At 43.3% G+C, this 12,029-nt stretch overlaps 1 protein-coding gene across 2 annotated transcripts in view; it reads left to right on the forward strand.

Annotated features, from left to right (window-relative positions):
- Nucleotides 1-12,029, forward strand: part of NNT (nicotinamide nucleotide transhydrogenase) — a 122,757-nt gene that overhangs the window by 70,387 nt on the left and 40,341 nt on the right. For both annotated transcript variants that reach the window (XM_075839676.1, XM_075839686.1), the window contains exons 14-15: nt 4-199; nt 4,492-4,725. In XM_075839676.1, the coding sequence (XP_075695791.1) occupies nt 4-199; nt 4,492-4,725 (430 nt within the window). The remainder of the gene's footprint in view (nt 1-3; nt 200-4,491; nt 4,726-12,029) is intronic.

Genomic DNA, 12,029 nt, shown 5'->3' on the forward strand with positions numbered 1-12,029 from the left:
CAGATGATGTACCTGGGTTCTGGTTTGTGCTGCGTTGGTGCCCTAGCTGGCCTTTCCACCCAAGGCACTGCCCGGCTTGGTAACACACTGGGTATGATAGGAGTTGCTGGAGGAATTGCTGCAACTTTTGGGGCGCTAAAGCCAAACCCTGAATTGTTAGCTCAGATGTCAGGAGCAATGGCACTTGGTGGCACTATTGGTGAGTACAGTAATTAAGATTTAATTTTTTTGCTTTTAACCTGCTTTTACAATTTAAATAATATTTAAGGAGCCAACCCTGCTCAAAAATGCTGCATGTTGGGAATGTGACTTACAAATTCCAAGTGCACCATCTCCTCTATCCCTTCAGACTTTACACAAGGGACCAATGTTAAAGTGACATCCTTAGTCATAACCTTCTTATGGGCACCCAAAGGGGGTTGTTTTTTACCTTCCTCCACACAGGACTGAAAGAGAAACCGTTCTCCTATTGTCCTTTTGTGACCCATTGCTCTACAATGAATTTTTTTTAAATTGTCTCTAAAGTCACATTTATACTTTAAATGCTTATTGCATGTGTGTAGTTAGAACATTAGAAGGGCGGCATGGGGGCTCAGTGCTTAGCACTATTGCCTTGCATCACTGGGGTCATGAGTCCCAATCCGATCACGGACAATATCTGCATGGAGTTTGTATTTCCTCCCTGGGCTTCCTTTTGGGTACTCTGGTTTACTCCACCTCCCAACAAAATTTACTGATCAACTAGCTTCCTATGGAATTGGCCATAGTGCATGTGTGTTGTAGGCTCACTACAAAAAAATATACATACATGAAAAAAAAAAAAGAGCGGTGGGATTTCGGTTTCTCCCACCCATAAATAAATAAAAAATAGAGATAAAAGCAAATGAATGAGTTATAGGTATCTCAAAATCCTATTTGAAAAATCTAACTAGTCCCACAAAAAAAAAAGCCCTCATTTGGCTGTCAACGAAAAAAAATTAGTTATGGCTCTTGGAATGTGACGTTTTGAGGGCCAATAGTTTGGGTCTTCAATTTTTATACTTAGGAGCCAAAGGCACCCAAGTCTTCAGCCGGAGCCCTTATTTGTATAGATTTTAGTTCTGGTGGCCAGTTTTGCAAGTTTGTAATCAGGAAGTTCACCATATTGGTTGCCTTTTTTAATCAACTTCTCAAAAATGGTCAATCTATTTGCAGTATGTTCAATCAAGAAGAAAGTGAGTGTTTTTGCCATCTGTTTCTGAGGAGCTATTCTGTATGGCTGCCATTGCTGTTAACACTCTTGCAAAGATGGCCGCTACAACAAAACAGAAAAATGACTATCTTTTTATAAAACCAAGATAATTACTAAAACTTCAGCTATCGCTACAACTTCTGACTTACCAGTATATGGTCTTGTTCACACCGTGCAGATTTGCTGCAGATTTTGAATGTGTTTTTTTTAATGCCAAAACCAGGAACGGTACCGACACAGAAGAAATATATAAAGGAAAGGGCCTTATAGATCCAATTCTGGTTTTGCCTTTAAAAAATGCATGCAAAATCTGCAGCAAATTTGCTCTGTGTGAACAATTCCTTCGGCTATTTTTGCATTTTGGATTGGACACCTCTTTGATGGTCAGGCCGTATTATTTTCTTGAATATTGATTAGTAATGACCATGCCATTCTACGTGGAGGGGACGTGCACATTTAAAGGTTTCTTAATCAGCCTGTAAAGTAACTTTCAATAGAAATATGAATTCATCAGGACCGCTTTACATAAAGGACCCACAATACTGTCAGGATTTGTGCTGCCACACGCAATAAAACCCCCTCCTCCATTATCCATATTTTATTGTCTGTCTTGTCTGGGTTGCTTCTTTGAAGTAATGGAGAGTTATTTTAGAAGGAACAATCTTTTCCAAACGATTGCAGCACGCCTCCCTTCCTCCAAGGCATGTTGCTGACTTGTTGTTGGGTAGAGAGCTGGAATGTCGTGCCTTTTGATGGCATGATCCCTGAACAGGCCTTTTATCTTCAAACGGCAAATAATCCAGAATGCTGAGCACGTTGTCAGGTTGTGCAGCTGTGTGGTTTCTGCATTGAAAGCCGTGGGCAGGGACTGCGCATATTATACAAACCTCGCCATCAAGTATAATATCTGTAGAGTTTGTTAAAAAGCATTAAAGGGATTGTCCAGGTTGGGGGCTGTTTTTTTATATTGATGACGTATAAGGTCAGCAATATATGATCATTGGGGGTCCGACACCCAGCCTCCGGACCAATCGGCTGCCTCCAGAACCTATGCAAGGGTTGGTATCGGAAGCAGATCACTCCAGTCACTGTACAGCGGCCGTACTCATTTCTGCAGTTCTGCTCCTATTTAAGTGAATAGTAACCCAGCACAGCCTTCTGGCACTGACCCCTGCATAGCTTCCGGAATAGCTGATCGGTGTGGGGTCCTGGTATAGGACCCCCACCAATCATAGACTGATGACCTATCCTGTGGATAGGTCCTCAGTATAAATAACAGCCCCCAACCTGGACAACCCCTTTTAACTCTGTCACCGTTTTAATGCCAGCCACACCCCATCAGCCCAGATACAATACTCCCCGGTTTCCCAATATTGTGGATAAATAGTGGTGCGCACTACAGACAAATTTGCTTTGCTTTGTCATGCCCCTCGTCTATCCCTTTTTAAATATGTAAATCACATCAACATGAGAAGGAAAAAAATAGTGGAACATAGACCCACCTAAGCATACATGACATTCTCCAGACAACTGAAACGTCTTTAAAGTTTCTGCAGCCGTTCCTGGACTCTTTAGTAATACAAATAAATTTAGGCCCCAGACCAGACCCCTAAATAAGTTATATAAAATAGTGCATCACACAGTAAAAGTGCCATATTTTGTACCCCACACATTTAATAGTGCCCCATTTAGGCCCCAAAACGTAATAGTGCTACTCTTAGTGCCCCCTTTGTGCTGCCACACACAATAATGACCCTTATGTGCTCCCAATAAAGTAATAATTCCCCCCTTATGCCCTATAGAAAACATGAATGCCCCCTTTCTGCCCCACAAAGCTCATATCAAATCCTAGAAGTCATATGTGCCTACAAAGGTCATATCAGTGGCTGATCTGACCTTTTGTAAGTGCGTATGACCTCTGTAGGGGCTAATATGGTCAGGGCTGATGCAGCTTTTGTAGGGTCTGATTTATATCCCCACCTACAGAAGTCCCATCAGCCCTGGTCATATCAGACCATGTCTGTATGGTAGAAAATTACTTTGCCACACAGTATATCAGCACCTAGTGGGGCGCTCTACATCCGTTTCCATGCCCGACGGGCAAATCTTGGCTTACTCGTCAGTGCCTGGAATAGCACCCATGTCACAGCCTGCCGGAGCTGGTTTCTTGTAGAGGAGAGGCAGGAGAAGGTAACCACATACACTGTCACTGTCCTTGACTGAAGGAGGCAAAGAACAAGGCAGGATCTTTAGTGTGCTGCGTCCATCGCACGCAATGTGAATGTCCCTGATGCGGGTTCGGGCCAGTTCAAGAGCTATGTGGGGGACTTAATAACAGGAGCTACCGGCTCCCAAGTCACCAGTAGAGCGGCCCACCTAGAATTTGCCCGTTCGGGCAGATTGTCCGTTCGGGCCTATTATTTACACATTTGGCTTAGAGCTATGTTTGTCATGCTGTGAGTTGTTGTTTTACTACAGGTAGTGACTGTTGGGAAACACTGGCTTAGAGAGAGTATATTCTCACACTGTAAATTTTTTGCAGAAAATTCTGCGACTAAGAATTTTGCTCCATTCATCTGAATGGGGATGTTTTGGCGGCAAGCACATGGATTGCATGCCACAATCAGATGAACGGCACAGTTGCAGAATTTTCTGCAACAAATCTGCTATATGTGAATTCACCCCAACAATGATCTGTAGTTCTTGCTGGCCATTTTATGGGACTTCTGAGATCCCCACTAAATAAACGTGCAAAATGATCAGCTGATCTGATATATTTGACTCAAAATGTTGTTCTATTTCATTCATCTGTTCAATATTAGTTATCTGTCCTCTAAAATTGTTTTTTTTTCATTATTAAACAATCTAAAATGATTGCCAGGGCCAGTCTGATATGTTATAGAGGGGCATGCACATTTGTATGCAAATGTAGATTTTATTTTTTAAGTTTATTTATTCCTCTCTTGCATAATCTTCATTTGTTTCCAGTTTTATATAAATGTAATTTACACGTTCATGTCACCTTTTCAGTTTACTGTGCTGGGGCTGTCGATCGTTTTAAGGCTTTGTTCTCACTGGCATTTTTACTTCAATTTATAACGGAAGCCATGACACATAATGGGTCCGTTGAGGTTTCCTCCATCTTAACGACCAGAATAGCGCTGCTTGCTGTGCTTTTCATTCTGTCAAAAGCCGCGATGGCAGTATGAATATAGCCATACAGTTGTGTAATAATGTTGTCCTTTTTCTTTCATAACCAGGTCTGACTATCGCCAAACGCATTCAGATCTCCGACCTACCCCAGCTGGTGGCTGCCTTCCACAGTCTGGTAGGTTTGGCTGCTGTCCTTACCTGTGTAGCAGAGTACATGATTGAGTACCCACACTTTGCAACAGATCCAGCAGCTAATCTCACTAAGATTGTGGCTTACCTGGGCACATACATCGGTGGTGTCACTTTCAGTGGTTCCCTTGTCGCCTATGGAAAACTTCAAGGTGAGTGTGCGCCATCCCCTTTTCCAACGCATATTCACACTGCACTTGTGATCTCTTAACGTCTTTTTCCATAATTTATTAATTTTTATTTTTACTATTTAAACAAAGATAGAACTTGATTCCTGGTAACAATGAGTGGTTCTCCAGGTGTTGTATGTGAGGGGATCTGGGAGCAATTTTCTTGTACATGTGTTTTACTTTTGTGTTGGTTTCTGAGCGTGCGTTCTTTGTATGCACAATGTAGATTTTGCGTTCTGGTGCCATATAAAGCTCTGTCTTCACTCCTCTTGCCACCCAGATTTTAACTTCTCCAGCAACCTTAATGGCAGACGTGCAAGTTCTATAAATAATCCTTAAATTGTGTATAGTGGTCCCCAAAATGCTGCCATCTGTTTCTTTTAAAACAAGCCTTTTATTCTCGTTTTTTTTTGCCCATGACAGCAAAGGCATTTTGCTGGGTCAAGTTTGCTACGGGATTTGACCGAATACCACTACACAGAATTGGGCCTGTATGGAAGGATTTGGATTGAGCATGGTCACATAATAAGGTTGACTTGTGTCCTTTTTCAATCTAGTTGAACCTGTTATAAAGTAGTGTTGATCGAGAGGAAGTAAAAAATAAATCTCTCTGATCTAGCTGCCATTTATCCTCATGTGAGGGGATGCTTTCTGCATCCAAATAGGGTAACCGGATTTAACTCTCTTTGTATAATGCTGCTTAAGGTGGGTGACTGGTCAGATATCTTGCAAATTAGTCAGGAAAGACTTCCAAAACCACTTAGGTTCCCTATTGTTTTTCCATGGCTTGGGAGTTCACTGGCAAAGGGACAACTAAACTGCTGGCTACATAACAGTGGAACTGCTAGACCTTTCAGATGTTTAGGTTTCGTCATTATAGTTACACCCATTCTGGCTCAGCAGTTGTGCCAGATCAAAACAAAATGAATCTTTTGGTTTCTTAAAACTCTCCAGGTAAAACAGAACATCTAAAGTCCTTTTCTGCCACCTCAAGCCATGCACTAGTCATAACACAGTGTACCCATTTACCGGTGGTGTTCCTTTAACAGTTGACAGAATTTTCACTACTAATCTGTTACCTGCCTTTTATGTAGGTCTGTTTTTTTTTTTTTTTTTCAGTCAAGCATATGCCAAAAAGACTCTTTCGGTATATGTTTCGCTCTATCAAAAACGACAGCGTATATGTCGGGAAGTTCTCCCAACCTATACGGCAAGTGTGCATCGCAGACATGGTGTGAATAGAGACCAAAAGTAGCTCAAGTTCTGCCTGTGACGCAACTTTCTGGCTTTGGTCACTACTACATACTTGTGGAACTCTTCTTACAGGGCGGTTACTTCCTTGCAAGGCACTCCGTTGCCTCTCTGGAAAAGAGCAATGTTCTTAAATGCTTTGTACACCTTCTAAGCAACTTTTAAAGTGTAGCTAAACGTTTGACAAACTTCTGACCTGTCAGTGACATGTGAGAAGTTTGGATTGGTGGGGGTCCCAACACGGAGACCCCCACCAATCGCTAGAACCAAGCAGCTGAAGCGCTTGTGTGAGCGCTCAGCCGCTTCGTGTCCGGCTTTTTCCAGAAAGCCGAAGTATCGGTGTACGGGCTCATAGACTTTCTATTGAGTAAGTAATCCAATACTTCGGCTTTCCGGAAAAAGCCGAACGAACACGAAGCAGCACATGAGCGCTTCGTTCTAGTGATTGGCGGGGGGGGGGGGGGGTCTCAGTGCTCGGACCCCCACCAATCCAAACTTCTGGCATGTCAGAAGTTTGTCAAACGTTTAGCTACACTTTGAATGGACTTTTATTACTTTTACTTTTTAAGATACAGCTTCTATGAATCCTGTATACATAGAATCTGTATACTTCTATCATAGCCCATTCTGTCAAGTCAGCTGGACTGACTGCTTGGCTGAGAGCTCGTCCTACATGTCACTGACACACAGGATCCAGCTAATAAGGTTTACATCTAAATTATGAACTTAGAGGTGATCGTTATTAGCTGGATCCTGTGTGTCAGTGACATGCAGGACCAGCTCTCAGCCAAGCCGTCAGTTCAGCTGTACTGACAGCCGCAGCTTTGACAAAACGATACAGCTTCTATGTTTGTTTGTTTTTTAAACTCGTTTTATTGAACTTCAAGCTTGCAATAAAGAATTTACAATGTTTTGTCATATCATACATCCATGAATTTAGAATGATTACATGTTAGTCAGGTCATTTTCGAACAACACAAAATACATTTCAGGCAGTATATCCGACCCACACGTCGGCAAATTATTCAGATGACATCCGTCAATTCAAATCCATATATACATACACTTATAAGAAATATGCAAAAAGAGTATAACACAGTATTCAAGTACATTTATTCAAACCTATCTCACTCCCTTCTCTCCCCTGACAGTTTGTGTGAGAGAGAGTTCATATTATTTCCCGGGTCCAATGTCACAGGTGAGGACAGCCACCCATCCCAAATCTTCCCAAACTTATGGTCACATTTCCTATTTCTATAAACCACTCTCTCAAACGGGATGACTTGATTAACCAGAGATTTCCATTGTGTAAGCGTGGGGGGCCTGTCCGCCATCCATCTCAAGGCTATAGCTTTCCTAGCCAGGAACAAAGTTTCCCTAATGAATACACGATTGTGAAATGGCCAACTCTCCTCCCTCAACAGTCCCAACAAACTAATTTCCGGTGTCTTGGGTATAGGCACCGATACAATACTATTCAAGACCTCGAGTACCCTATCCCAGAAGGAACTAATACACTGGCAGCCCCAGATAAGATGTATGAAGTTTGCCCCTGAAGAGTGACATCTATGACATTCTGTATGAGGCATCCTACCCATACGGTGCAGGCTAGTTGGTGTAATATAACACTGGTGTATTATATACAGTTGGGTCAGTCTATTATTGACGGAAGGAGATACCAATAAATGAGATTCCAGGGCCTCTGACCAATCTTCTGCGGACAAATCTGGGATAACTGTCTGCCATGCCGACTGCACAGGGAGTGTACTTGACTCAGTTTTTGCATTCAGGAGGTGAGTGTATATTGCCGAAATAATACCCTTGGGTCCCTGTGTCTTCAGAACTCCAATCAATGGGAACTTCGAAAGAGACGGGGGCTGCGTCTTAAATTGCGAGGTCAACGCATGTCGTAGTTGTAAGTACCTGAAGAACTGGGTACGATGTAAATTATAGCCCTTCATCATCTGAATGAATGATAACAACACATTGTCTTTATAAATGTCCCCAAAACACAGAACTCCCGTGGACTTCCAAAACTCGGACCCCTCCAACATGTGTAAGTGGGGGAACATGCGGTTTCCCCACAACGGTATCCCCTCCTCCAGATCCCCAAAACCACACATCAGCTTAGCTGCCTTCCACACCTGATGTGCTAGTCTGTGAAATAGAAGCAGTTTCCCTCTGAACAGAGTGGGGTTCTCCAGCACAGGCCACAGGACAGATACTCCCAGCACCTGACCCAAAGCATCATCGGGGAAGGATTCCGTGCCCTGATCAATCCATTCCTTCAAATAACGCAGTTGACCACTCAAAAAGTAAATGTAGAAATCAGGCAGTGCCAGTCCTCCCTTGACCTTCGGACGCTGTCGTTTGGCCAGAGCAAGTTTCCTACGAGATTTCCCCCAAACAAAACTAGCCATCAAAGAGTGCAGCCTATCAAAAAAGGATCTCGGGATAGGACCATTTGCGTGTTCCAGTAAATATAGTCCCTTTGGTAAAAGGATCATCTTCACCAAGTTTACCCGTCCCGCCACTGACAACGGCAAAGTTTTCCATGCTCTAAATTTCTCAACGAAAAAACTCTCCAAGGGGTATATATTCTTATCATGAGACTCCGCAGGAAGTTTTGTGATATATATGCCTAGATATTTAAAGCTAGTAACCACAGGCATATTATAATACACATCTGGCCAGTCTGCCTCCCACAAAGGCATCAGAGCCGACTTAGTCCAGTTGATCAGAAGACCAGAATATCGGCCAAAACGGTCCACAATATCAATAGCCCGTGGCAGAATTTCATGAACCTCGGACATGTATATAACTAAGTCATCCGCATACAGGCCTATTCTGCGTTCTCTATTACCAATTCGCACTCCTTGAAATATATGATCCTGACGGATGTGAATGGCAAGGGGTTCTATGGCTAGAGAAAAGGGGATAACGGACAACCCTGTCTAGTGCCCCGACTTAGATCAAAAAAGGCAGTACCCATACCATTAACCAATAGATTTGCCCTTGGGTGCTTATATCCATTTGGAAAATCCAATTTCAAATTTAGACAATACTGCTTGCAGATATCTCCACTCCACGGAGTCAAAGGCCTTGGCCGCAACAAGAGACGCCAACGCCCATTGTTTATTTAAATTTACCCCTACCTGTGAAACCGCCTGGACCCTGCGAATATTCCCCTAAGTGGATCTCCCAGGAATAAAGCCAGATTGATCCTCCTGTATTAACGAGGTGATAATAGGATTAAGTCGATTTGCCAATATTTTAGTCAGAATCTTATAGTCTAAATTGAGTAAAGAGATAGGTCTATATGATCCACACTCCATGGGATTTTTGTCAGGTTTCAACAAAATTATTATAATAGCCTCGTACAAGGAAGTGGGCAAGACTCCCAATTCAAAGGCTGCCGCATACATCTGAAGCAATTCGGGACCAATGATCTCCAAATATCTGGAATATACCTACAAAGGAATCCCATCAGGCCCAGGCGATTTCCCACTAGCTAAATCCTTCACAGCCGTCTGTAATTCCTCCAGAGTAACAGCCTCATCCAAGCGATCTCTATGTTCCACCGATAACTGCGGGAAGGGTAAGCCCTTCCAAATATTCAATCAATGACTCATCGGAGTACTCACACTGGGCTGTATATAAATCAATATAAAATCGGCGGAACCGATCACCAATTTGCTCAGCATCACTAAGTTTTTGACGTCCCTCATCCAGAATTTGCAGAATGGCAAGAGATGACTGATTAGAATGCACTATATGCGACAATAATCTACCAGACTGGTTACCCAATTCAAAGGCATTTTGCCTGAGAAAAAACAACTTCCTATCCCCCTTCTCCTTAAGATGTAGCAGATATAATCTACCCCCCTGTTGCCAGTGTAATCTATTCTCCTCAGAAGGCTCATCAATAAACGCCCTATCCAGGTCTTTGCAAGTCATTGCCAATCTATCTTCCTCTGCCCGTGGCGTTTTTTTAATGAAAAAATAGTGGATCTCAGACACCCCCTCAAATATGCCTTGAATGTATCCCACTTGAGCAAAGCGTCAGTCTCCTCACCATGAATGTCAAAAAATTGGGTTAACTGGTCAGGAATGCGGTCATTGGGCTCAATCAGGGACAGCCAAAATGGATGAACTCTCCAGTTCAGTTTACTAGCCTGTCGATCACATAAACGAAATGTCGCCCGCAGGGGCGCATGATCCGAAACGCTTGGAGGAGCATAGGCAATGTCAGACACCCTAGGGCCTAAAGAGATTGAGCCAAACATATAATCAATTCTGGATAATGCCCCCCTAGCAGGAGTAAAGCATGAGAACTCTAAAGATTGGGGATGTCTTAGTCTCCACAACTCCACCCATCCCATTTCATCTGCCAATCGTTGCAAGTTCGAAGATTAATTCAGCTCCACAGTACCGTTCTGGGATATAAATTTATCAAGAGTCGGGTTCAGTAAAATATTAAAATCTCCCATACACAGTACCTTAGCTTCAGGGTAGTTAGAAACAAAATTAATTGCTAACTGTAGGATTGACAGGTTTGCCGGAGGCGGGTTATATATCCCCATGATCACAAAGGACACACAATTAATATATGCATGGACAAAGACATATCTACCCTCCGTGTCCTTCATCGTCTTGGTCGCACTCCATCTCACTGACCGGTGAACTAGTATAGAAACCCCTCGAGAATGACGTATGCCAAGAATGCTCCACCCATTGAACCCATGGTTTGTTTAAACGAGTAACCGTATCGGCCGTTAGATGGGTCTCCTGAAGACACAAGATGTGTGGACCAAATTCCCTCATGTCTGCAAATACCGTAATTCTCTTACGAGGGGTACCCATGCCTCTAATGTTCCATGACGTCACTTTCAGATCAGCCATGAAAGCACACCCACATATGTATTACTGGGGTTTCCCCCACATAGCCTCTGCATGGAGTACAAGGCATCAATTAATAACGTATAACTTTGACAGTTATTGAGTATATAGCAAGCATTTTAACTCTTATCCAACAGAACATAACTTCCCCCTGCGAGGGCTTCCATGAGAGGGGTCCCCTCCCATGGGCAATCTTATCAGTAACCCTTAAAGGTATAGGTGTAACTGGTATACCATGGCTGATTGTTACGGGGTATCTGTGCATACAAGTAAAGATGGTAAATGTAAGCTACACAGAAATAAACAGCAACCCAAATTTCCCCCGCTATCACACATCAGACCTCTTCACAAGTTCGACAGGAGACTCCGGACAGTCCATAGGATGAAAAGATGCATCGACCTCCCGGTGACCTGGACATGAGGCACCTCAACAAATTCTACAGATTACAGATGGCCATTATCGATCACGTGGGTCTCCTGGTCGCATAGACAGCCATTCCTCAGCTTCCCTTGGATCTCCAAAGAAAACCGCCTTCCCTCCAGTTATGCGTAGACTAGCCGGATAAGCCATCGAGTAGGATATGTTCAGGTCCCGCATCTTCCTCTTAACCGCAATAAATGTAGCACGTTTTTTCTGCAGTTCAGCTGAAAAATCTGGAAACAATAGCACTCGAGAATTCTCATACTGGATATTGGGGTGCTTACGAGCCATTTGCAATATCTGATCCCGATCCTTCCAATTGAGTAAACGTGCCAATAAAGGCCTTGGCGGCATGCCGGGCTGAGGTGTTCGCACCGGCACTCTGTGTGCTCGTTCCACCGCAAATGCTGCTGAAAAATGTGCCTCTGGGAAGGTGGTCCGGAACCACTGCTCAATAAATGTGCCAGGCACAGCTCCTTCTACTCGTTCCGGCAAGCCAATAATTCTGACATTGTTCCTACGCGAATGATTCTCCAAATCGTCAAATTTCTGCTGCCATATTTCCACTTTGGCCTTCACAGCCGATAATCTCGCAGGAATGTGTAAGTTATCATCTTCAATGGCGGAAATTCTATGTTCCGTTTCCTTCACCCTCTCCCTGAGCTTCTGTACATCATGGCGTAGCAGGCCGAGATCCACTCTCACCTCTTCTATC

The sequence above is a fragment of the Rhinoderma darwinii genome, chromosome 1 (genome assembly GCF_050947455.1).
Source record: "Rhinoderma darwinii isolate aRhiDar2 chromosome 1, aRhiDar2.hap1, whole genome shotgun sequence".
NCBI classification, from domain to species: domain Eukaryota; kingdom Metazoa; phylum Chordata; class Amphibia; order Anura; family Rhinodermatidae; genus Rhinoderma; species Rhinoderma darwinii.